Raw genomic sequence first — 25,857 nt, 5'->3', positions numbered from 1 at the left:
ACAAATGACTCATTATGCCTGACAAAATCTATATTAGAGTGTAACATTTCAAGTCTGCTGTGAGTTTGAAAAAATATAAATTATTAAGTCTGAGCAAAACAGTGCATTCTTATTACTATGTGTAAAAGTGATGATGGACAAGTGAGAGAACACTTCCTTTTCAAGAGACAACCAGATAAGATGAGGGAAAAAAAAAACACCCTAAAATTAAAGGAGATAAAATAATGAACAACCCAATTAACAAGCAGAAAAAAGACATGCACAAACATGTCACTGAAGAGTATATACAGATGGCAATTAAGCAAATGAAATGTTCCGAAATGAAATGAAATGTTAGTATTAATCATTAGCCATTAGTGAAATACAAATTAAAATAACAATGAGATATCACTATATCCCTATCAGAATGATTAAAATGAAAAACAGTGACACCAACTGTTGGTGAGGATGTGGAGAAACTGGATCACTCATACATTGTTGGTAGAAATGTAAAATAGTACAGCCATTCTGGAAAAAAGTGTGACAGTTCAAGACTAAAAATGAACTTACCAGACAACTCAGCAATTGCATTCTTGGGCATTTATCCCAGAGAAACAAAGACTTATTTTCACTCAGGAACTTGTACACAAATGTTTATAGGAGCTTTATTCAGAATAACCAAGAACTGGAAACGACCCAAATGTCTTTCAATGGATGAATGGTTCAACAGCAGTGCCTACATACCACAGAATACTACTCAGCGCATAAAAAGGAATGAAACAGTCAACAAAATTATACTAAGTGAAAAAAGCCAACTTCAAAAATATATATATAATGTATGATTCATTTATGTGACAACTGTGAAATAAAATTATAGACATAGAGAAACAGATTAGACTTCTGGTCAAGATGGAGGCATAGGTAAACACACTTCACCTCCACACATAAATACAGCAAAAATTGCAAAGAGACTACAAAACAAATACCACCCAGATTCAGAGAACTGAGCTGTATGGAAGTCCGACAGCCAAGAATTTAAAGAAGCCACATTTATCCAGAGAGGTTAGGAGGGGCGGAGACTCAGAGGGCATGGGGACGTGGAGAACCACAGAGGGCATGGAGAGGCAGTGGAATGGGTGGACCCCCATTCAAGTGTTGTGGATAAAAATCAGGGTGGATACCTCAGGAGCCAGTGATCCCAGCCCCAGACCAGACCTCCCAGCCCAGGGCTCCAGCACCAGGAGGATAAGTCCCCATAACTTCTGGCTATAAAAAACAGCAGGGGTTGGGATGGTGGAAGAAACTGTAGGATTCTCAAGAGACTCTTATTAGAGGACCCACACAGATTTAGGACTCACGCAGACCCACCCTCTTTCGGATTCAGCACCAGGGCAACATCTGGAAGGGCACCAGTAGCACACAGGTAGAAAATGAAGCACGAGTGCCAGGAGACAGCTTCCTCCCAGGCAATCTCCAGAGGCCAGGCAGAGGCACTGTCCCCTCTCAAAGCACTCCCTCACACAGAGCCACAAAGTGGTGAAATAGGTTGCCCCACCTGGGCGATTCCCTGAGGCTCTGCCCCACACAATTTACAGGTGCCTTTTCTGCAATAGGTCATGCTACTACGACAGGGAGTCAAAGCAGCTCTACCTAACACACAGAAACAAACACAGGGAAGCTGCCCAACGGAGGAGACAAAAAAAACATGGCCCAAATGAAAGAACAGAACAAAACTCCAGGAAAGGAACTAAATGAAATGGAGATAAGTAACCAAGCAGATGCAGAGGTCAAAACACTGGTTATCAGAGTACTCAAAGAAATCTTTGGATACTGCAACAGCATAAAAAAGACCCAGGCAGAAATGAAGGTAGCATTAAGTGAAATAAAGAAAAATTGAAAGGGAACCAACAGTGGAGGGGATGAAGTTGAGAATCAAATTAATGATTTAGAACATAAGGAAGAAAATAACATTCAATCAGAACAGCAAGAAGAAAAGAAAAATTTTAAAAAGTGAGGATAGAAGGATCCTCTGGGACATCTCCAAACATGTCAACATCCAAATCATAGGGGTGCCAGAAAGAGAAGAGGAGGAGGAAGAAATTGAAAGCTTATTTGAAAAAAATAATGAAAGAAAATTTCCCTAATTTGGTGAAGGAAATAGACGAACTAGTCCAGGAAGCACAGAGAGTCCCCAAACAAGTTGGACCCAAAGAGGACCACACCAAGACACATCATAATTAAAATGCCAAAGGCTAAAGATAAAGGGAGGTTTTTAAGAGCAGCAAGAGAAAAGCAGAGAGTTACCTACAAAGGAGTTCCCATAAAACTATCAGCTGATTTCTCGAAAGAAACTTTGCAGGCTAGAAGGGGCTGACAAGAAGGATTCAAAGTGATGAAAAGCAAGGACCTACAACCTAGATTACTCTATCCAGCAAAGCTATCATTTACAACCGAAGGGCAGATAAAGTGCTTCCTAGAGAAGGTAAAGCTAAAGGAGTTCATTATCACCAAGACTTTATTATATGAAATGTTAAAAGGAATTATAATAGAAAAAGAAGATCAAAACTACGAACATTAAAATAGCAACAAATTCACAGCTATCAACAGCTGAATCTAAAAATTAAACTAAGCAAACCACCAGAACAGGAAGAGAATCACAAATATGGAGATCATTTGGAGGGTTATCAGCTGGGAGGGGAAAGGGAGAGAATGGGGGAAATGCTGCAGGGATTAAGACATACAAACAGGTAGGAACAAAATAGTGAGATGCTAAGAACCGTATAGGAAATGGAGTAGCCAAAGAGCTTGTATGCATGGCACACGGGAGGGGACTGCTGGGGGTAATTGGGGTTCCAGGCGGAGGGGGAGAAAGGGGGAAAATTGGCACAACCTTAACAGCATAATCAATAAAATATACCTAAAAAAAAAAAAAGAAACAGATTAGTGGTTGTCAGAGGTTAGGGATGGGGAGAGGAGTGGCTCTAGAGGGGTGGTAACACAAGGGAGTTTTGTGGTGATGGTGGAGTTGAGTTTTTTGATTGTGGTAGTGGTCATGCAAGGCTACACATGTGATTAAACTGTGTAGGACTATCAACACAAACACACACACAAATGAGTACATGTGTAACTCTTGAATCTGAATAAGGTCAATGAATTGTACCAATATCGGTATTTTGGTTTTGCTATTGTAGCACAGTTGTGTATGACATTAACTTTGGGGGAGGCTGAGGAAAAAGTACACAGAACTCCCCTGAACATTTATTTGCAATTTTCTATGAACCTATAATTATTTCAAAATACAAAATTAAGGGAAGAAGATAAAACAAAATATAAAATATATATTTAAAAGTTACGTTCAAATATATCAGTAATAAAAATTTAAAAATGAATTGTCAGTTATTTACTTGGAGATTATCAATTTCGATTTTAAAAAAAGCAAAATCCAGTTATATGTTGCTTACAAAAATACAACTAAAATAAAATCACAAATAAGGGTGAAAATGAAGGAAAGAAAAAAAGTTGTACCATGCAAATACTAAATAAAAGAAACCACACCTGCCCCAGAAGCCTGAGAATTCTTTTCTTTAAAAAAAAAAAAAAAAAAAAAGTGTATGCATCCACAATTCCCTAATAGATTCTCATTGCATTCAGAGTATTCACACTTTAGTTTTTGCTCCCTGGAGACTTCTTTCCCATAAAGCCACATGACTCACTCTCTCACTTCCTATACTTGTCCTAGTATCTTCAATAACATCTATTAATTGTAACTGCTGCCCTCACTACCTTTCACCACCTGTCATTCCTTATCTTCCTTCCTGTTATTTTTCTCCATAGCTACTTATTATAATTTATCATTCTACATATTATTTTGAGTACTGTCTAGCTCCTCCACTATCATGTAAATGCCATAAGAGAAGTGATATTTGGTCATTTTCTTCATTGCCATATCCCCAGTGTGCTTGGAATTTTCAAAAAATTTCACAAAACAAATATAATGTAAAATTTGTAATACAGAGCATTATTGATTTAATCCTCACAATGATACTAAGGGTTTTGAATTCTCATTTCCATTTTATGTGGAAACTAAGAATAGGTGGGTTTAATAATTTGTCCAAGACCAAAAGGAAAATAAGCACAACAATCTAGACTTCAACCCATGACCTTCAGGGCTTTTTACCCTGTCAGAGCTAAAACATCAGGGCCAATGTTTAGTATCATAAAGCATAAATCAATAAGAAGCAGATAATGGTATTGAAGATATTCAATATGGTGTCATCCAATAAACCCAATGAGAAGAAATAATATCAGATTCAGACGTCAGGACCTTCTCAGTGTCTTGATGTGCCCTTAAAACTCTGCTCTGTAAAGCCTACCACACGTGAATGATGGATTCGCCCCTCCATTGGTTCCAGGGTCAAGTCATCTCTGGGAGGACAGGCATGGCTTATCCCACTGACACATATTCATAAAATTTAGAGCTTGTTAAAGACTGTAGGAGAAGCAGGATGCCCACCATCTGCCTCATTCTGTTATGTTTGAAATTGTTTATCTAGTCAGCTGAGGTTTTTGTTCTATTGCTTTACGTGCCACCACCCCAACTTTAGAATCTCATATAATTGTGCAAACATTATGAGCTAAGGCATCTAAACAAAACGCAGTAAACACATGAATTCCAACACATGAAGAAAGGACTTTTGGGTAAATGATTATCTTACTTTTTTACAGTACATTCAAACAAAAACAGAATTTTAACATCATTTACCTCAAGTATTTTATCTCCAGTTTTAAGAGCATTTGTTTTTCCTGCTGGACTGTCTTCTAAAACTTGTTTGATAAATATACCTTTCAGCTCCTCTCCATTCTTCAGGCGTTTTATAACAGTTTGTCCACCAACAATACTAATACCAAGAGATACATCAGGTTCTCTAAAAATCTCAACACTGTAAAAAGAAAAAAAACACAAAATCCTCTCATGAAACAAGTTAATTTAATTTGTTGGATTGTCACTGTAAGTGTTCAATTTGTACCATATCCTTGTGCCTAATTTTATATAAATATATTTTCTAAATGTATTTTTACAAATGTTACAGAAATTGTACCATATCCCCAAATTATAAGATATTATCAGTAATTCATGGCATATGTGAACACTTTAATTCTGAAAAAGATGGGTATCTAATACAATAGGTACAACTTAATATTGAGAGATTTAGCTCGGCCTCAATGTTCCCATTTCCTACCATAATGTTTTCTGTGATTAGTCCTTTTCATCTACATCCATAACAGAAGCAAAGAATGAACTAATGAAATAACAAACGGGTGAAAAATCAAGAAAGTCACATATTATTTTGGCAAAAAGCAGAGAGTTTCAGAATAAAATAAATTTGCCATTGAGAGGCTTGTTGCCCAGGCTGCTTTTCGTAGCCAGTAGTTTTAACCTGTGGTTCTCTAAGTGGAGGACAGATTTTTAAAAAATACTTGCCCAGGGATACGTTTATAGATTTTATAGAGAGAGGAGGGGAGAACGAGGGAGGCAGAGAGAGAGAGAGAGAGAGAGAGAGATGCGAGAGAAACATGGATTGCCTGCCACCCATACACACCCTGACCAACCTGACTGGGCATTGAACCTGCAACCTCGGTATGTGCCCTGACCAGGGATAGAACCCAGAACATTTTGGTGTACAGGACAGTGCTCCGACCAGCTGATCCACCCAGCCAGGACAAGTGGAAGACAGATTTTACCTGCTCCTAAGGCGGGATGATTTTGTTTTTCTCCTACTTCTGTGTCATTTTAAGAACATATGGAATAAAACTTTCCTCTCAAAATATTATGAATTTTTCCCAAATTGCACAGACGTGAACCAATAATTAATGCAAATAAAAAAGTAGCTCAGAAAACAGTTCATAAGAGTTTTTAAGACAAACCTCAGAAGTGTAAGAAAAACCAGGCAGTTTTGGTGGGCGCAGTGAAATTAATAATGCAGGAAGAATAGACAGAGCAGCTAAAGGAAGACTTTGATAATCCTAATAAAGTGCAGCCCTCATGACTACATAAAATCACAGGAGTATCTAAAGGGAAGATGGGCCCAACACATTCTGTTTGCTCACACAGGGCACAAACTTGGATAATACAAAGTTTGGAGGGAAAGATAAATTGGTATATGATGCAGCCTCAGCTGCTACTGTTGTTGTTTATACATAAAGAGGCTTTTCTGCATTCAAGGCAGCCCGATCTATGCTGCTTAGTGAGGCAGTGATAAACCACTTAGTCCCTCAGTTAGTATCACAGATGGACATTTGTAAATTGCTTTCTCTCAAAGAGTGTGATAAAGATGATCCTAATATATTGGTTATAGTCATTTGTCTGGCTAAAAATCTCTAAATAAAACAAAATGAAACTAAACTTTGGGCTAGTCTACAGGTGAATAGCAATTTCTCAATCATTACAGAATGACTGAATGACAATAGTAAGTTAAAGAAAAAAGTGGTCGATTGTGTTGTCTTACTGAGAAAGCTAAAAATGTCAACAACATACATTCTTGGTGGACCCCAGTGGCTGAAGTTTGGAGTTTCTTCTCCTTCACCTTCTTCTCTCTCAGGTAACTCACTGAGGAGAAAGGGAAAAAAAACACACACAATCTATGAGTCACAATCTTGTTATTAATGGTTGTTGGAAAGTTTTGAAATTGCACAATTATATGTAGTTAACTTTTAAGCTTTAAAAATATTTACATCAATAATCAACTGTTCATACAAAGCAAAAATATATTGCTTTAACATTCAACTCAACAAGCACCCTCCTAGCACCAGAAAATCATAGAATTATTGTAAACACTGTTATTGGTGACACTCTGCTATTTTCAAAAAAAAGTTTGATTTGTATAACTCCACATTTGTTTCTCTATAAGTATATAAAATATTATAAAATATTTTCCTTAAAACTTCATATTGATTGACCAGCTAAGAGAACAGGCCAATATAAACCAACATATATGGTTAAACAGTCAGTAAACAGGGTCCCTCTTGCTAGATATTTTTGTCACTGGCAATAATTCCCATCACTTGTATTCCATGAATATTTTGTGTAGTTTTATGGCACTTTTCAGTTTACAGAGAGATTCACTTACCTAATTTGATCCGCCCACCTACCATCACCATACTTTCACTCATCAACTTATGTTAATATGGAACTGCTTAATTAGGTAACAAAATATTGAATTACAGAGTAGTTAATTTTATGAGTATTTGCTATCTAGTAGGGTAGAGACATTGCCATATATCATCTGGAAGAGGAGTCAGGAGTCCTAAGTTCCAGTCCAACCTGTGCCATGAAATAGGTGTGTGACTTTGGACCACCAAGTGAAATACTATGTCTTCTATTGTAAATTTTATTACTCTATACAAAAATGTGGGCACTACCCCTTTCATTTCACAAAAACCCTGGGAAGTAGGCACACCAGGTCATATTATTATATTTTCCACATGAGGAACTGAACCTCAGAGAAGGCTACACAATCTCTTCACAGTATCCAAACCTTTCCTTCCACACTAAGTTTTAATGCTCCATTATTCTCTGAATTCTCAAGTAATTCTGTAAAAAGTAGCAAAACTCCACCTACTTGCCACTCTACAGACTTTCTAGGATACAATGGTTTAAGGCTGAGTGTAAAGGAGAAAGCTGAAAGGACCAAAAATCAGTTAAGAAATTGGGATCGTTAGGGATCATTAACATCTCACCCACGACCAGATGGCCTTCTTGCCTTAGCCAATCTATTTTTTATGATTAAAAGCATCACCGCATTCAGGGAAAAACAGTTTGGCAGGTACTGGCTGGTTACTCCTCTAATGTCCTCTCTCCCAGTCTCCCTCACCAGCAGAACTCCTTTATTCCAGGTGGCACTATGCCCGGCTCAGAAAAAATACATTGCTGGACTTCCTTTCAGCTAATGGTAACTGTGCCATAGCTCTGGTTAGTGACATGGAAGCAAAGGTCCCTGGATGAGATTTCCAGGAAAACTCATTAAATGGAGGGAGAATGAGCTGGCAGGAGCCGTTTGCCCTATGCCCTTCCCCTTCTCCTTGCTTAGAAGTCATAGATGATGTTGGTAGTGAAGCATCCATCATAAAATCATGAAGAAACAGCGAGAAGCCATACAGTAAGGACAGCAGAGAAGAAAGGAAAACTTGTTTAAGACCCGACAGATCATTTTCTTCAGGACTTTATACATGAAAAGAAAGTAGGGTCCTGTTTGGTTAAGCCAACGCTGAGTGGAGGGTTTCTGTCTGTGTGCCCTGGAACGCAGTCCTTAAGCAACGTTCCCATGGCTCCCCCGACTTAAGTGAGGTGTTCACTTTGCCGTATCACAGTATTATTCATTGGATGGTTGTAATCATCACATAAACTTTCATACTTTGATTATCCTATGTAATAGTAACAAGGATTAAATGAGATAAAACTGGCATTTAATTGCAGCTCAACCAATATTTACATCCTTTGCAAATTTTTCACTTTTTGTATCAAAATTTCCCCTGTATATTATCATAATCTTTATAATTTTTTATTTAATAGCTTCTTAATAGTTGGTGGTATTGATATAATTTAATTTAATTTACGTGCTATCCTAAATATGAGACATTTAGACTATTTCCTGTTTTTTGGAAGGTGGACATTTCTGCAAGGAACATCAGGCACTGCTGTATTTTAGAATTCCATTTAAAGTAAATATCAAAGTAAGACTTAAAACTAAAAACCAAACCAACACGGAAACCTTCCTCTTCTCCATTTCCCACTTTCTTGTACCCCAAATTATGACAGGTGTGATAATAAGAAATAAATAGCTGGTGTTTGTCCTGGTTCCTGACATACAGCTTCTAAAACCCTTAGAATTTCTTGAGTGATATGGGTGAGAGGAGCATCTTTTGTTATTAATAACAGGCTCCTTTCAACCATGGCTATACCTGAGTTCATGCTAATAAGGTGATTCTTGGTCGGACCCTCGGTTGTTTCAGGATGCGTGCTGCTGCCATACAAGCAAACAGGTGATTAGAGTCACCCTTGCAGCCCCACCCTCAGCTCCACCTCTGGGAAGGGGAGAGGGGCTAGAGATTGAGCTTGTGCACCAACCCATGATGTAAATAGTTGTGCCTGCATAATGGAATCTCCTTTTTAAACAAACAAAAACAACAACAACAAAACCCCTTAACCGATTGGGTTCAGAGAGCCTCCAGGTTGAAGAATACATCACAGTGCTGAGAGCGTGATATGCCCTGAGAAGACCTGGAAGTTCTGTGCAGCCCCACACCTCCCCTCAAGATCTTGCCCTATTCCTCATTTCCATTTGGATGTTCCTGAGTTGTATCCTTTATAATAAACGAGTAACTGTAAGTAAAGTGCTTTGTTGAGTTCTGTGAGCCATCCTCACAAACCTGAGGAAGGGGTCACAGGAACATCCAACTTAAAGCTGGTTCGTCAGAAGTACAGTTGGAAACTTGCATCTGAAGTCAGGGCAGTCTGGTCGTATCGAACCTTAACGCTGTGAAGTCTGCACTAACTCCAGGTAGTTATGTCAAAGAGAACTGGTTATTGGCTGAAGGAAAAACCTCTCATGTTTGGTGTCAGAAGTGTTTATGAGCAAAAACAGTTCATAAGAGGCATTAAGGGAAAAAAAACCCACACACATATTTTTATTATTTCCTATAATATACTATATTATAGGAAAATATTATAGTATATATTATACTATATAACATACTATATTATAGGAAATACAGAAAATTTTAGATAATGTGTGTAACAAAAAATTAATTTTTTGGAAGAGTATCACTGACTTTTTCAAAGTATATTATCTTTCTCAGGAAGTTGGTATGCACATATCTTACTCAGATTACTTCATACCTAATGAGAGATAAAACTTGGAGGAGTTTATCCAGATAGTGTGATTAGTTTTGGAACTACAGTCACAGGAGATGAGAAACTCTGCAAACTAACGTAGTCACTTTACAGTGATGGATGCATATACCTTTTAACCCAAGGTAAAATTTAACTGAGAAGGTAAAATACTTTTATTGCACATATTAAGATGTAAATTCTCACAAACATATTTAAAATTTTAACAAGGGATTTCTAACTTCGAATTTTATAATTTGTACTGTAATTAAACATGGTCAATAGTTCAATCAAGTTAAAGTCTCAGATCTTAAAATAATTGAAATTTACCTCTTACATTTAACCAGTTTTTCCCCAAGGGAATTAACCATCCAATCAAAACAATACTTTTTATTTCAGACCTTTTTATAAATGCCCAAAGTTATCATTCTTTACAGATTCTAGGAAAGATGGAGTAGCTCATTAGTGAACAGGTGGGTGTTAATAGTAAGACTTGATCATGACATACAATCCCTTTACAAATAAAATCTTTAACATCATACAAAGTCAGATGGATCCAAATAGCCAAGGTGACCTTTCCTTTTCAATATACCTTTTTTTCATATACAATTTTTACATACTAAGCCATATGAGGGTCAAATAAACTCAGCACTCTAAAAGGACGTAAACAGAAAGACTTCTGGTTGTGACTAAGCTATCTCAAGATTATTATTACTTTTTTGCCTCTTTAAATATAGATTTTATATGGCTATTTGGTGTGATACACCATAGTGAATGTTGAGTGTTTGGAACCAGGGAGAATGGGCACTAGTGTTTTCCAAATTAGTTAGTTTACTTATACAGATGTTACACTAATTTTGAAGGTACATAGCAAATTATTGCTTGACATCAGTATATATAAAGAATTATGCATCTCATATGTTAAGGTTCAGAATGACACATATATGGTGCTGAGTGAAAAGAAGCTAGACACAAAAAAATCCTACTATATGATTATACTTACATAAGTTCTAGGACAGGCAAAATAACGTACAGTGTAAGAAGTCATATTAGTAGTTGCTTAGGGCATGAAATGGCCAAGGGGCAAGGGGGAACTTTGTGGGGCGATGGAAATGTTCAATATCTTGAGTGGACTATCAGTAAATGAATCTATATACGTATGAAAATTAGAGAAACTTTAAAATTTGTGTATTTTATTAATATGTAAAATTGTGTTTTATAGCTAAAGCCATAAAGGGTAAGTTGCTTCCTTAGGTCACCTTTTGTCTCTTTTGGCCTTCTGTAGAGCCTGGATTAGTAATCAAAGGTCTAATTATAGCCCCGATGACATTACTGTAATATTCCTATGTACCTCCTGCCCTAATTTTTCACATTCATCTTCACTGCCATGTGGACAAGAGCTGCAACAGAATTATATTGAAACCTCCCCTTTCTCCTCCCAACACAAACATTCCAGAGTAGTCCTCCCTCAAATGCACATATTTCTTTTCCTACATATCCTCAGCCTCCTACCAATATTCTGAATTTATACATAATTTTTGGCAGTTTATCTCTAAGGTAAACCTATTAAATGTCCACCATTTATTTAGAAGGCACTAAATGCCAACCTTGTACTGGGGGCTCAGACTATAACAACTTATATAATCCCTTCCCCAAATGTGACACCCGGCCTCCTATTCTACTTCCCCATTTATAACAAAGGATTTAACATGTGAAAGTATTTCTTTTTGGAAGTATTTCTTTTCATTTGTATCCTATTATATCTTCAACATGGTTTCTTGTCAATTTTAAATATGTCTTTCATCTCAAGTTCCTCATCCTCCCAAGGCTTTACCCTCTGACACTTTGCTTTACTTACTGTGAGCTAATCTTATTTTATTATAAAACAAACAAAGAAAACCCCTATAATCTCCTTAAGTGTTTAAAAAAAACAGAGCGACAATGAATTGAACCCTAGATAAACTTCAGGGCCCGTGAGTCTATCATTGTCATCTAGCATCATTGCCAGCCTTTCATTATACATTTACTATGTTAAAGGCACTATATGAAGCCCTTTATATTCATTTTTATTTAATCTGTAGAAATACCTACTTTATAAGTTGGGAAACACAGACTCAAGGGAAACTTTCTCAGGGCCACGTAGCTATAAATAACAGAAAAAAATCTGAACAGCACCCACAATATATCTACACTGCAGATCTGCTATTAGTCTGAGAAATGCACATGGCCCCCTTTATAGGCACCCATATGTCTTCAGGCAGCAGGTGATGACAAAGATGAGTTAGAAAAAGACTGAAGCCAGGTGAGCTCTGAAGACATGATCTCAAGTGACCTTAGGTAGAAAGGAGGATACTCGAACAAAATTACTCAGATTCCCTCCGGAGTGATCATCTCCTGCCTGCCCACAGTTCTCTTTGCAGAGAGCCCCACTTTTAAGGTGAGTCTGACCTCTTAATACTTGTCCTGCCTCCAAAAGTTAAGAAGTTGGCTTGATGGAAAAACACAGTGAATATTAAATAACTCTTTGACGTCCTACATAAAAATTAATGCAGAGAAGCAACGCTAAAATACTATTGAGTACTTCATGGCACCCTGATAATCTGAAAGACTGTCTTCCAAAGAATCTATGCGTTACTCAGGAAGGCTGCTGAGTGGCAATAAATATTCACCTATGACCCTAACTCCATGGGGCATTCTCTAAGAGATTAAAAGGAGGGATATGATTTACAGGAACTCTTCTGGAACCTGCTGAGATTTAAATATGTCCTGAATTTATGAGAGCAAGCCAAAAATACAACTTCCAAATGCAAGACTGATCTCCCAAGACAAAGTTAGGTTGTAGCCCTTAAGTACCTGTGCCTGCATAAGAAATGGGCTTGTTGAAGTACTTTTTAGGAGAAGCAATGGGTTAGGAGTAAAGCGTGTCTTCCTTCTCAGAAGCTGGGAGAATTGAGTAAAATACAACTGATGTTCCATTTTGTTTTCTGCATGAGGAAGAAGAGCTGAACTTGGAAATTTGTTTAGACCTTTTCCAATTCTACATTTAACAATTCTATAGCTTTAGAAAAGCAGCCCCATTTCTGAATTCTTCAGCCAGATTCAATGGTTAACAGTAAGCACAATAAAAGACAAAGGTATCTCATTTAAAAAGTAATTTGACCACATAAAAAGTCATAAAGTGTATTCCTTACCCTTCCAGCACTTCCACTCCCAGGCATCTCTCCTAAAGAAACACATGCATTGCTTGCTTAACACTGTGTGCTCCACCGGGAACTGGTTAGGACACTAGGACTCCAGGCCGGTCACCACCTCCCCCCTGCACGCCGGTCCAATTCTACTGTGTGAAAAGCCACCAGGTCCTCTCCAAGTGTCGGGGCCTGGCTGTCTTTCCTTTCCACTCAGAGGTGAGCTATGCAGAAGTACAAAGACCGCTTTGTGAAGTTTCTATCTACGACTCTAGGCAAGGGTCACAGGTTGCTGAATCAAGACAATATCACTTTGTGTTGATAGAAGATATCAAACCATTCTTGAACTAAGGTTTTAATAAGAACATGAGGACCAATGAATCCTACCCTATTGCACATCCTTGTTATGCTGCACCAATACCCCCAGCTCCTTTGTTCACTCCTCTCCTGTACTCATAGTGCTATGTGCTGTTTTCTCCTTCACATATTGCTTCAGTTCCCATCCTCCACCCCCAAAACCCACCCCACCAAACTACTTCACACTCTGGAATCTCTTTGAACTGTAAAGAAACTACTCCATGTCCTATCTACCTCACTGACTATCCTCTGTATCTTCTCTGGTTTCTCAACAGCTCCTGGTTCTCTGACATGGCATGGCTCTCAAGAGGGTAATGCCCATTCCCTTGCTCTCTGGGAAACTGGAAAAGTGGAGGCCAATATTTTTCTAAACTCCCTTCCACAACTAAGTCATTACTCCCCTACTCTTGTTTCAAAAGATAACCTCTACCCTGACACCTCTCCTTTTAATGCCTACTCTACTAGTACCACACTCTTAGTAAATAGCTTTCCCCCTAAATGACGGAGAAAAAAAATCAAGGTCACTGGGCCAAAATCGCTTTGGATTCCTGCTCCCAAGGTACAAACAGTACCTGCCCTTGTACCTGCCTTTCATTCTTGGCATCTGTCTCTGTGCAGGAGGTGACCTTCCTCATATCAAATTATCAAAGGTTAACCTCTGGGTATGCAGTACACTCCTCTCCCTTTACCTTCTTTAAGAATTATGCTTAATCACCCTCTTCCTAGAATCTACATATTCCTTGTCTTGATCTCTTCCAGAAGGACAAAAACAGACATGCACACACACATTATCTATCTATCTATCTATCTATCTATCTATCTATCTATCTATCTATCTACCTATCTATCTATCTAATCATGCATTCTATCTGCTTTTTTTCATGATCAGAGTTCTCAAAACACTGATCTGTTCTTACTATGTCCAATTTCAAACCTTTTGTTCAATTCCTAACCCACTACCCTCTCTAATAAAACTGCCCTGTGCTTACCAAGGGCCATATGGCCAAGCCCCATGAAAACTTTTCCATCTTATTTACCTTGACCTCCCTGTAGCATATGACCCTTGTCTGTGATGATCCTTTTGTTAAAAGGTTTTCTTCCCTTCGTTTCTATGTCAACCTCTAGTTCATCAATGTCCTTCTACCTTTTGTTCATTCCACTTCACTATTTTCTTCCTTCATTCATGCCTTTAAAATTGCTGCTTTGAAGGACTCCCATTTTAGCCCTGTGCTCTCATTATGACTTAACCTTCCTCTGGATGACTATTCAAATCCAGGAGTTTCACCTGTGCTTGCTGGCTCTTGTTCCCAGTTACCCGTGTCAGGTTAGATATAACATTAATCCCCAGAATCATGGAGCTAATTGACTACACTTTACTCTGCTGCCCTATGGATACCGAAACCCTCAACATGTCTCAAATTTAACTCATTATTTTCCCTTCCAACCTGTTTATGCTTCTATAATTTCATGTCAAAGAACTAATGGTCCCACTCTCCATTCGGTTTCCCATTCCAGAAACAGAAGCTATCCTCAACTATTCCCTCTCACTTTCAACATGTTATCAGTCACCAATTTCTATAGATTCTAACTCTTAAATCCATTCCCTCATTTGTCTTTGAGTAGTTCTCGCTTGAGTTATTAAAATAAACTCTTAGCCTCTCATTTTTTAAGCAAACACTCTAGCCATTTTGCACACGACTGTAAGAATATAAAAATTTATATATGGTGCAGTTTTATGTATGTGAAATTCTCATGGTAATTGTCTAATATTGTGGATTTTATTCATAATATTTTTCTGTTTTTCCCAAATGTTGCACCATAATCACACCTGTTTTATTACGGAAGCTAAGACAATTATTTTATAATATAAAAGCAAAAAGGAAATGAAATCATACTATGCATCAGTGGTGTATCTAGAAGACAACATTCCTGTGTATGCCGAGGTCTTGGAAACAGCTCGGGTCCTGGGGAGTTGGTATAAAGGCAGATCTTCTTGCTGCGTTCGCTGAGCCACAGCAGGAAGTTCGGCAAGCGAGCCAGGACCTTGGACCTCATTCGGAAACATCATGCCTAAGGAGCGAACCGGAAAGGTAGTCAATACAAGATGCCTTCTTTCATACTTCTTTCATTCAACAAATTGTTAAAAGCATCTGCTATGGGCAAGCCCCTTCCAGGTAGAAGGCTTATTTATACTAAACTAAAAATGTAAAATATTTAATGTGCCAGATGGTAACAAGTACTATGGTGAAAAATGAAGTAAGGAAGGGAACATAGGGATTGCTTAATAGAAGAAAGTTACAATTGTGAGTATGGCTTCACTGAAAAGTTGGTGATGTTTTAGCAATATAAACATTTTTTCAAAAAAGCCCCTTTATGATGGTATTCTGATCTTACTACAAATTTTCCTTTATTAACCTAGGCTGTCTCAATTACAGGCGTGCCACCATTTCACTTATTTAAAAAAATAATTATTCCCCAGACTAGCAAATTACCATGTAAAAACACATTTTTAAAAGGGATTTGTTTATAAATTCCAGAATTCTCTTACATTTGTTACCTTGTTTAATTCTTCATTCAAACTATGCATTAGAGAGAAAACATACTAGCAAATGTATTTTATAAATGGGGGAACTACTCTAAGGAATAGCATAAGGAATTTTGCAAATCAGAATGTGCAGCCTTACCTGACAAATCATCTCTGTCATTTTTCCATTTACTGGAAAAAAAAAAAAGAATAAGGCAGAACTGTGCCCAGAGTCCTACGGCGCATGCTTAGAGCCTTGCACCATGCAGGCATAAATTTGTTCATCACTCTTAGGATACACCTGAGTATCCACGATAGCCCATCCATTATAAATTCCCAGCCAATCTTTCTTTATCATGTTATACAAATATGATAAATTGTGCATCAAATGCCTCCCTTAAGTCCATATGTTTATAGTACATTTTCGAGATCTGCCTTTCAGAAAACTAGAAATGATTTTTGACTAAGAGCTATAGATACTCTTCTTATACTTTTCCTATAAGCATCATCTAAACTTTCCATTTCTTCATAGTGAATAAATTTTCTAGGAAACTCACTACTACTTCTGCTTTTTATCTTGTCTAGAAACTTTGGAATTGGGATCTCATCAGTTGATAATGCAACAGAGAATCTGACAAGAGTGTAAAGTAAGTGTAATGCTTAGGCGGTATGAAAGGAAGTCTCAGCGGCCTCTCCCCAAACCCCATGCACCCTCCATCCCATCCACTGGGGCTCACATTCCTGCAAAGCAGTCACACCTGTATCACTGTCCCACTGTTCCAGCTCTACCTCTGTCTGCCTCCTCCCCACTGGGGAGGGGCCAGTGGTGGGGTCAAGATTCTGGGAGGAATTATGCAAAACTGAAGTCTTAACAAAAAAACCCAGCTCTATTTGCAGAGCTACTTCTCATCCAGCTACGCTAGTAAAAGCAGCCTGTTAAATTATAGCATTGGGTTTCACGGGTTGCTGTAGTTTGTTTAAAACTTTGCATTACCTGCTCCACACAAAGAATGCCCATGCCCTTTGCCCTACGGCTCCCCATGGACCCTTGGTGGTGCTTAGGTACACATTTTCATCTCTCACAGTGCTTGACACAGTTGCACTTTACAGGGCTGTTCACCAAGTGCCCCACAGTACCCAGGAGCCCATAAAACAAATCAAGTCCTTTAGGGCCTGTGCAGTTGTCAGGTAATGGCTGTAACAGGAGCACAAAGGTTAGAAAAACAGGGAACTTAAAAAAATGTTCTGGGTAAATGGAAGTTAATGCTTACAGGAGAGGAATGGGAAAAATTTTCAAAAGGCTTATATGTGGTGGGGTACAAGAATACATGGTCAACAAAATAAAGGCAATAAGAATCCAAGTAGAGAGGAGATTAGATACTGTACAACTTAGCAACTGGAAAAAAGGGTGGGGTTGATATGTTGTTAAACAACCACATATGAGTGGCATGTCACTTTCTCATTCAACAAGTATTTCTTGAGCATCTACAATGGTAACATAATCAGAGATAGGCCTTGCCCTCCAGAAGCTTAGTCTATAGTATGAGACTGGCATACAGATGAGTATGTATGCCTGACTCTGGGGCGCAGTGACAGAAATTCATCCAGGGTTCACTGGAGACACAATCCCAGTAGGGACAATCAAGGATTAGGAAAAAGAACTACTTTCTCTCTGAAATCTTGTAACACTATATGCATTACTGGTTTAAAATTAATCTTGCATGCTTTACATTATTAATTATACTAATTTGTAGGTTTGGTGTCACAGCCCATGAAAAGTATAGGCTCTTGGAGGATACATAAGTTTGGTTAAAGAATGAAGAAAGAGTCAAGAATAGCCTTTTATATGTAGGTTCTCCAAAATAATTTTTAAATTAATTGTTCATAGATAAATCTAAAATTGTCTGTTACTAATAAAGTAGCCAAAGAGCTACAGCTTTGAAAGAGGCTTCAGAGAACACTTAGCCCAAATCCTTCATTTTACAGTTGAGGAAATGGATGGGCTTGGAGAAGCCTGAAGACCTGACAGGTAGCTCAGCAGGTTAACTGCTCAGCACTTAGGGTCCTGGGACGGAACAAGTCCCATATGCTGGACAGGGCTCTCAAGAGCAAAATGAAATTTTGAGTAGAATTAACTCAACATGTATGGTGCTGAAATATCTATTGACTCTGCATCAATAATTTCTTAGCCCACCCACAGTTAGGACGTATTCAAACACTCGTGCCTGCCACATAGCATTGTGGAGGCTCTCAAAATTTTTTTCTAAAAGCATGTGGCTATGAACATTTTTCTAGTGAGGACAAATCTAAGATAGCTTCATTCCTAAAGCTATAATGTCTGAAAACAAATTATTTCCAGGGCCTTGCAAAATATTAGATTAAGGCAGTATAGTGGGTTGAATGGTGAACCCCCTAAAAGATATATCCATGTCACTGGACCTATGAATGTAGCGTCCCTTGGGAAGGAAAAAAGTCTTTGCAGATGTAATTGAACATCTTGAAATGAGGCCATCCTGGATTACCCAAGTAGGACTAAATCCAATGACAGAGTCCTGCTAAGAGACAGAAGAGAAGACATGGGTAGGAAGAAGGGAAGGCCATGAGAAGATGAAGGCAAAAGATGGAGTGATGCAGCCGCAAGCCAAAACCTAGAGCCCCCAGAAGCAGGAACAGAGAAAGGACAGATTCTCCTCTAGAGCATTCAGAGGGCACACAACCTTGGTTTAGGACTTCTGGCCTCCAGAACACTCCAGAGAGAATTCATTTCTATTGTTTTAAGCCACTAAGTTTGTGACAGTTCGTTACAACAGCCCTAGGAAACTCATATAGGCAGCAGGAGGCAGTGGAACTAACTTGGGAGTCACCTAGATGATACACAGAGCAGGTCTCACAGGGGGTCTGCATCCTGCCATAAAGGGAATGTCTCTTTCCCTAAATGCTTCCCAACTCCACTGTCCCTCTTCACAAATACCCGCTCCATGTATCTTGTCTGTTCCTTTCAATCCTGATGATATAAAGCATAAATAGGTACAAAGCAGGGGCAATTTTGCCTCCCAACGGACATTTGGCATGTCTAGAAATACTTTGCTTTTGATCATGCCTGGGGCAGGAGTACCACTGGCACCCAGGGTCAGGAAGCAGGGAAGCTGCAAAACATCTGGTCATGCAGGGTTCAACCCTCCAGCCAAAAATGTTCTGGACCACGATAATACCAAGATTGTTTTAAAGTATCAGTGATAATCATGCATATATGGTTTATTAATTCATTTATTTATTCATTGGTTTTATAAACCTTCTCCAAGTATTTAATAATCAGAGGACTACAGAAATGTGGTGAATTTTTAAACAAAGATTATCCTTGAATAGTTTTGGTGAAGAAAGTCCCATTTTTTTTCCTAGTCACAATTAGTTATACATCATAAAAATTAGATAGACTCATCTACTTTTAGATATTCAAAATTAGCTCTGTTGACCCACAGGGTATTGACAATTGTTATCATCTTAGAGACATCTGCAACCTTTACCATTAAGAACGCTATCCTTTGGATTTTACTTAATAGAATGCTGAATTCATCTATAACCATTACAGAATTTTCTATAGTGCTTTCTGTCCACTTCCACTGTATTACCATACAACACAAGAACCGCCCACAGAGAAAGACTTTCCCTGTAGGTGGAGCCGTAGCAGGTGAAGGACAGCATAAATCCCGCACGATAGCTCCATAAATCCCAGGGCTGTGGAAGAATTTAACGGTCTTACCCAGGGACCCCAAAATCATAACCACATTAGAGATTTCAGTGTTGAATGAAAAAAAAAATTATTTTTTAAAGTCAATTTTTCAAAATTATATAAGAATCAATATTGGGAGGAGGCAGGGAGAGGCATGATACTTTCAGGATTCTTTAATGGAAACTAAGTTATTAATGCACCAAAATTGACTGTAATATATGGCTATTAAAATGTTTCATAAATGTTTAAAATATGCCTCTCTTTATTAATATTTAACAACCCCATTCAATGAGCTAACAGTATCACTTAATAGCATCAGAGATTTTAATATATATTAGTAGAGACTTATTTCAGATTCAGCCTAAGGTACTAGCTTTAGTTTTAATCCATACTGATAATAAAAAGCAAAGGGAGGCAGACAAAATGCAGCCTCTCAGAAAACATGATTTGAAAATTCTAAGTTTAAGTATGAACACTGTTATTCTTCTAGATATCTGAAGCAGATTAATAAGCAGATTTGAATTTGAAATACCGTAATGAATGAAAATGTGACAGTAAAATTTAGCACACATACAAATGAAGCTGAAAGATGGCAAAATAATGGAATTTGTGTTTATGAGAAACAAAAACCACAAACCTAACTCCAGACTGCTTTTTGTTAATGAGTTAAGATTTTCCAGATCATCATATCTGTCTCGTTGACTGTTTCCTTCAGTTGAGGATATGGACGGTAGGGAATCGATGCCAAACTTTTCTTTCATCTTGAGAGGAAGAAAAACAGAAATGCATTAGTACTTTATGACAAAATGTGGAACACTGTAATATTATTTAAACAGACAATGATGACAGTGGAAAACTGGCCCTGAAAACAGGCCTTCTCAAGTAACAGTTTATACTGGAGTAAGCAGTAACCAACAGCAGTAACTTAATATCTGCAAGCATACAGTCCAGTAAAACCTTTTTTTCCTGAACATTGGATTTTTTAACAACAAATTTGTTTTTCTAAACATTAATAAGTGGATTTAAATAGACACTCACCAAGGTAGAAGAATAAAAGTTCTATCAAGTCAAGCAAGGTCAAAGGTTGACACACTACCTGCTGATCATGCTGGATCACCATTTAACTAGCTGATCCCAAAACACCTGATGAATTTTCTACCCCCTCTCTTAAGCCTTTGCTACCCCCTCTCTAGCACTCCTATCTGCACGGTGAACACCCAGTTGCCCAAACCTAAAACCAAAAATAAACGCAGTCAATAGCTTATTATACTTTCCTCTTGTCCTCATTTTACAAATGTCTTTTACAGTTTTTCAAAGTGATAATCCTCCAGAATGTACAATTTTTACTGATGTATTTTATTATGATATTTTTAGAAACCTTGATAGGCATAAAATTAAATGACAACATTATGGCCACCACAGGGATATGACTTGACTCAATTATGGTGAAGGCGACACTATGTTACTCGCTATTGTTGGAAATTTAGATGGTTCAAAACAAAAATAAGAATTATACCTTTTGCAATCATCCATTTTATGTTATATTTGTCAGACTTCAATAGTAGGAGAAGAACTTCTCATAAACTGACATACCAAATACTGCTAGACTTTTTCTGGATTATAAATAAAGCTAAGTGTGTAACCATGTCAGATACCAAATGAAGCCTACAGAACATAGACTTGAACTTAAATGTAAAATAGAAATAAGAAAGAAGCTACAACTACTTAGCTGCCTAGAATAAAATAAGGAACAGTTTCTTAGAAAAGGAAATAAGGAGAAGATGATAGGCACTGAGTACTTAAAAAGAAGAAATTTCATAGTAATTTTGGACAATTTGAACATTCAAAAAAAATGTTTATGGAAATTATGTGACAGAGGAATAAGAAAATAGATACCTGAATCTGAGAGGTTAGATCTTTAAAAAAATGAATTCAGCTTTTTTTTCAAAATAGAGAAGAAAATAAGAATATATAATTATTCTCAGGTAAATAATCCTCAGGCCAAAAAAAGAAAATCAGATCCTTTAAAAATGGGCAAATTACTTGAACAGACATTTCTCCAAAGAAAATTTGAGGATAGCCAATATACACATGAAAATTTGCTCAACATCACTAAGAAGCAGGCAAGTGTAAATGGAAACCACAGTGAGATACCACTTCACACCTATTTTTTAAAAAAGAAAAGAACCAGAAAATATGTGTTGGTGAGCATGTAGAAAAATTGGAAAACTTGTGCATTGCTGGTGGGAATGTAAAATGGTTCAGCTGCTGTGTAAACAGTAGGATGGTTCCTCAAAAATTTAACAGAGAATTACCATATGACCTAGTAATTTCACTTCTGGAATATACCCACAAATTTGGTTATTTGAACAAATATTTGTATACCAGTGCTCATAGCAGCATTATTCACAATAGCCAAAGATAGAAACAACCCAGATGTCCATCAACTGATGAATGGGTAAACAAAGTGCAGTATATAAATACTGTGGAATAGTAATCAGCCTTAAAAAGGGAGGAATTCTGATGCAGTCTTCAACACAGGTGAACCTTGAAGACATCACACTAAGCAAGATAAGCCAGACACAAAAGTATAAATACTATATGATTCCACGTGTATGAGGCACCTAGAGTAGTCAAACTCTTAGAGACAAAGTAAAAGTTTGGTTGGTTCTCAGAGAATGAAGGAAGGGGGAAATGAGCAGCTACTGTTTAGTGGGTATTCAGTTGCAATTTGGGGAAATAAAAGAAGTTCTGGACCTGAATGGTGGTAATGTTTGCATAATAATCTAAGCATATGTAATTCAATGGAACTGTAAGCCTAAAAATGTTTTAAGTAGTCAGTTTTAGTAATGTTTATTCTACCACAACTATAAACCTTGACGGTTTCAATCTTCAACTAAAATGGAGTAAGTGGATGGTAGAGAAAACTTTTGAAGTAGTTGAGTACTATTTGCACTCCACAAATATAGCTATACTTGTACCCAAAATGGATGTCCTCATCCCTCTGGAGAGCACCCTGTAAACAGAAGAATATTGGGAACTGGGCATGTAATACAAGATAATAAATGATCATCAGAGGGGTCCATCAGTAACGAGAGGAGGGCAACTAAAGATCCAAGCCTATCCTGACTGTGTAAGTGTTATAGGCAGTCAGGATATTTGACCCAGAAATATGCCAATTTGGCACAAGGATTATTTTGAGCTGAAGCCAACTAAGAAAGCACAACTCAGCAAAGGTCTCTATCCATCCCGATTCTCAATCACTGGAGATGACCCTAGACTTTTCAGCTTAGAAATGGCACTAAGAGAAATGTCATAACAAACACTACTAAAACAATCCTTATCTTCCATCAATTTCCCTTATACCTTTACCTTCCCACAGTTTGCTGACCATAAAAGCCTAAACCCTTTTTCTTCTGCCAATTCTCTACAAATCTACTGGTCTTTGTTAAGATGCTATATAAGCCCAAGTTCTAACCATCCCTTTGAGTTACTCGACACTAAGTTTTTCCTGTGTGTATGCATGGCACAAGTGTTAATAAATTGTTTTTGTTTTGTTAATCTATCTTTTGTCAGTTTAATTCCAGGATCCTAGCCACCTAGGAGAATAGAGGAAAAAGTTTTCTTCCTCCCCTACACCGTGGGGTATGGGAAGAAGGGAAAAGTGTAATGCCCAAAGCAAGAACATATAATTATTTAAAGAAAATAAAATACTGTTTAGGCAAGACTTATTAGGGCTGCAATAATCTTAATCAGTGCCAGTTTAGGAAGCCTACAGAAGTTACTTCACAGAATCAGAAAGCTAGAAAATTTAACACAGATGTAGTAATTAGCATGCATGTCCTTCAAATTGTGAGCATTTAATGTTGTCATAAACAAGCTTTTTAAAGAGGACTTTAACAAACAATAGAGTAAGTGGTTACATTGTGAAGATCATCAATATAAACTTACAAGAGAAATTTTTTAAAAACCTAATGTTATGTAAATTAGTACTTGAGATCAAGATAAAATTTTGACTGACAGTATGGATTCAAATATTGATGTATCCCAAACAATGTAGATGGTAATGAAGACTGTATGTAGGAAAGCCATATTAGAGACTCAAAAAGTGATTCTAGTGATAATGTAGATACTGACATTAAATACACATCAAATGAATTTTAATAATATCATACCATTGACTGTGAGAATAGGCAAAAAATTAACATTTTACAGATTTTAAAACATAAATGTTTAATTAAAAATATTATGAATATACATTTGACTATTTCATCTATATCTCTAAAAATGTAGTAAAATGGACCTATATTTCAGGTTGTCTTATATTTGGGTAAATAGAAAAATTTCTTTTTATAGAAGCCACACCAAGGGAGTATTTATTAATATTCACTCATCTGTGATTAGAATTTGCTCCATGTAACTGAATATTCTGTTGGGGGTCAAGCACTTACAGACACAGGAGTGGGACTGGCAAAGACAGAAAGCACCAATGTCAATGGCAACACACCGGATCATTCTGTGTCACCTATTTCCATATCACAGTATTATTCACACATTCCCAAAACATCTGTTCTCTGGTAGACTGCCCAGAGTCTTCTGTTATGGGGAATCCTCTGGGGCTCCGTAAGTCATCTGGTACAGTGCCTTGCATAGCAGAAGGTCCCACAAGCACCGGCAGGAGGGAAAAGGGGAGGAGAGTTCTAACAGAGGCAAAGAAAAATCGCTGCTCTATCTGCCCTGTGAGAGAGTGAACGAAAACACACTTTGCACATCGTGGAAGGAAAATTGTTAACCTCAGCGAGGGGAGTGCGACACTGTACCTGACATACTGTTGCATATCACTGTACAGTAAGGTTCTTTCCATTTTCCTGGAATTTAATTGGGGTCAGGAAATAAACAGACAAAAACCAAACATTGAGAAGCCTCCCTAATGAAAGATTCTAATTGGTGACCAGTTAACACTAATTTTACAAGAAATCAAGTTTATTGGTGATTTAATAGCAAGGACAAACCTATTAAAATATGATGCTTTCCTGCCAAGTTGTAAATAGGCAGTATCACAAATGTAAACATAATTTTCTGTAGTTCAGTGATTTTCTATTTAGTGTCATATATTATAAAGAGAACACTGTGAATAAGGAAGATATAAACAACACTATCTCTTTAATAAATTTGCCTTGATTTTTCTTGACAAATATACTGTGTGAGAAATGTAGAGTTGTATGGCAAGAAAACTCTTCCTTGAAGTGGGTAACTAGGAGAAAGGGCAAAAGGCAAAACAAAACAAAATAATAATAATAATAAAAGCACTAGAAAGCAAGGCAATTGGAGCTGACTGACTCCAATTAAAAATTGTATGATAACAGAAAAGAGTTTTACTTACAGCGACACATTGTATGGTACATCTTAGAAAAAAATGATAAATTATGAAGTGATCCATTAAGTCTTGGTTTTTTTCAAAGTTCATGACTCAGGGACCGGGATAGGAAGGGGAAGTGACAGGGAAGGCATGGAAGACCTGCTCTAAAACATCTCTTACCATGCTTTCAGTGCCATAGCCATACTGCTGTGTCTCCTGGGAATATATACTCATCATGGATCTTGCTTCTTGAGACTCAGGTGGTTCATTATCATGTAGCCACTGTGTACCAAAGTGAAGTTCCTTCATGGAAGGAACAGGAGCGGCCTCTTGAATGTGCGAGGAGGGATACAAATCCATGGACTGAAAGCAGTCTTGATATAGCTCATATTCTTCATCAACAAGCATTTCTCTTTCTTCCCCCATTTCCTGCAGCCCAGGAGTCAGAAATTCCTGCATTTCCCACGCCTCCGTGGTCCTGTCTATCTCTTTTTGTTGGGATTGGAAAGACTTTCCCAAATTTAGAAATGGTTCGTCCACAAGTTCTTCTTTAAAATAGGGTTCATCTCGAAATTCCTGTAAAACAAAAGTTGCAAAAAATTTAAAACTACACCTGTCTTAAAGCTGGAAAAGTAACCCTTTCTGCAGCTGCAATGACTTTATCACATGCCAATGCATGGTTAACATGAACAGCTCTCCGATACAAATGAGGAGAAATACAAGTTTGCTACCAAACAACCCTCAACCCAGGAAAGAGACAAGCAATAAAATCAGAGGCAGAAATCTGCCCTTGGCAAGGTGAACAGCTCTTCTCAAAGGTTCATTATACATTAACCA

At 37.5% G+C, this 25,857-nt stretch overlaps 1 protein-coding gene across 4 annotated transcripts in view; it reads right to left on the bottom strand.

Moving 5' to 3' along the window:
- PATJ (PATJ crumbs cell polarity complex component) overlaps window positions 1-25,857 on the bottom strand; it is a 295,047-nt gene that overhangs the window by 179,318 nt on the left and 89,872 nt on the right. For all 4 annotated transcript variants that reach the window (XM_054574004.1, XM_054574021.1, XM_054574012.1 and 1 more), the window contains exons 19-23: window positions 25,201-25,596; window positions 20,299-20,422; window positions 15,303-15,477; window positions 6,515-6,586; window positions 4,742-4,919 (exon numbers count right to left, since the gene is read on the bottom strand). In XM_054574004.1, the coding sequence (XP_054429979.1) occupies window positions 4,742-4,919; window positions 6,515-6,586; window positions 15,303-15,477; window positions 20,299-20,422; window positions 25,201-25,596 (945 nt within the window). The remainder of the gene's footprint in view (window positions 1-4,741; window positions 4,920-6,514; window positions 6,587-15,302; window positions 15,478-20,298; window positions 20,423-25,200; window positions 25,597-25,857) is intronic.

The sequence above is a fragment of the Pteronotus mesoamericanus genome, unplaced genomic scaffold (genome assembly GCF_021234165.1).
Source record: "Pteronotus mesoamericanus isolate MK-2021 breed Mesoamerican mustached bat unplaced genomic scaffold, CSHL_Meso_final contig_105, whole genome shotgun sequence".
NCBI classification, from domain to species: Eukaryota; Metazoa; Chordata; class Mammalia; order Chiroptera; family Mormoopidae; genus Pteronotus; species Pteronotus mesoamericanus.
Note: the sequence above shows the minus strand (reverse complement) of the source record. Positions and strands in the feature narration are given on the sequence as shown.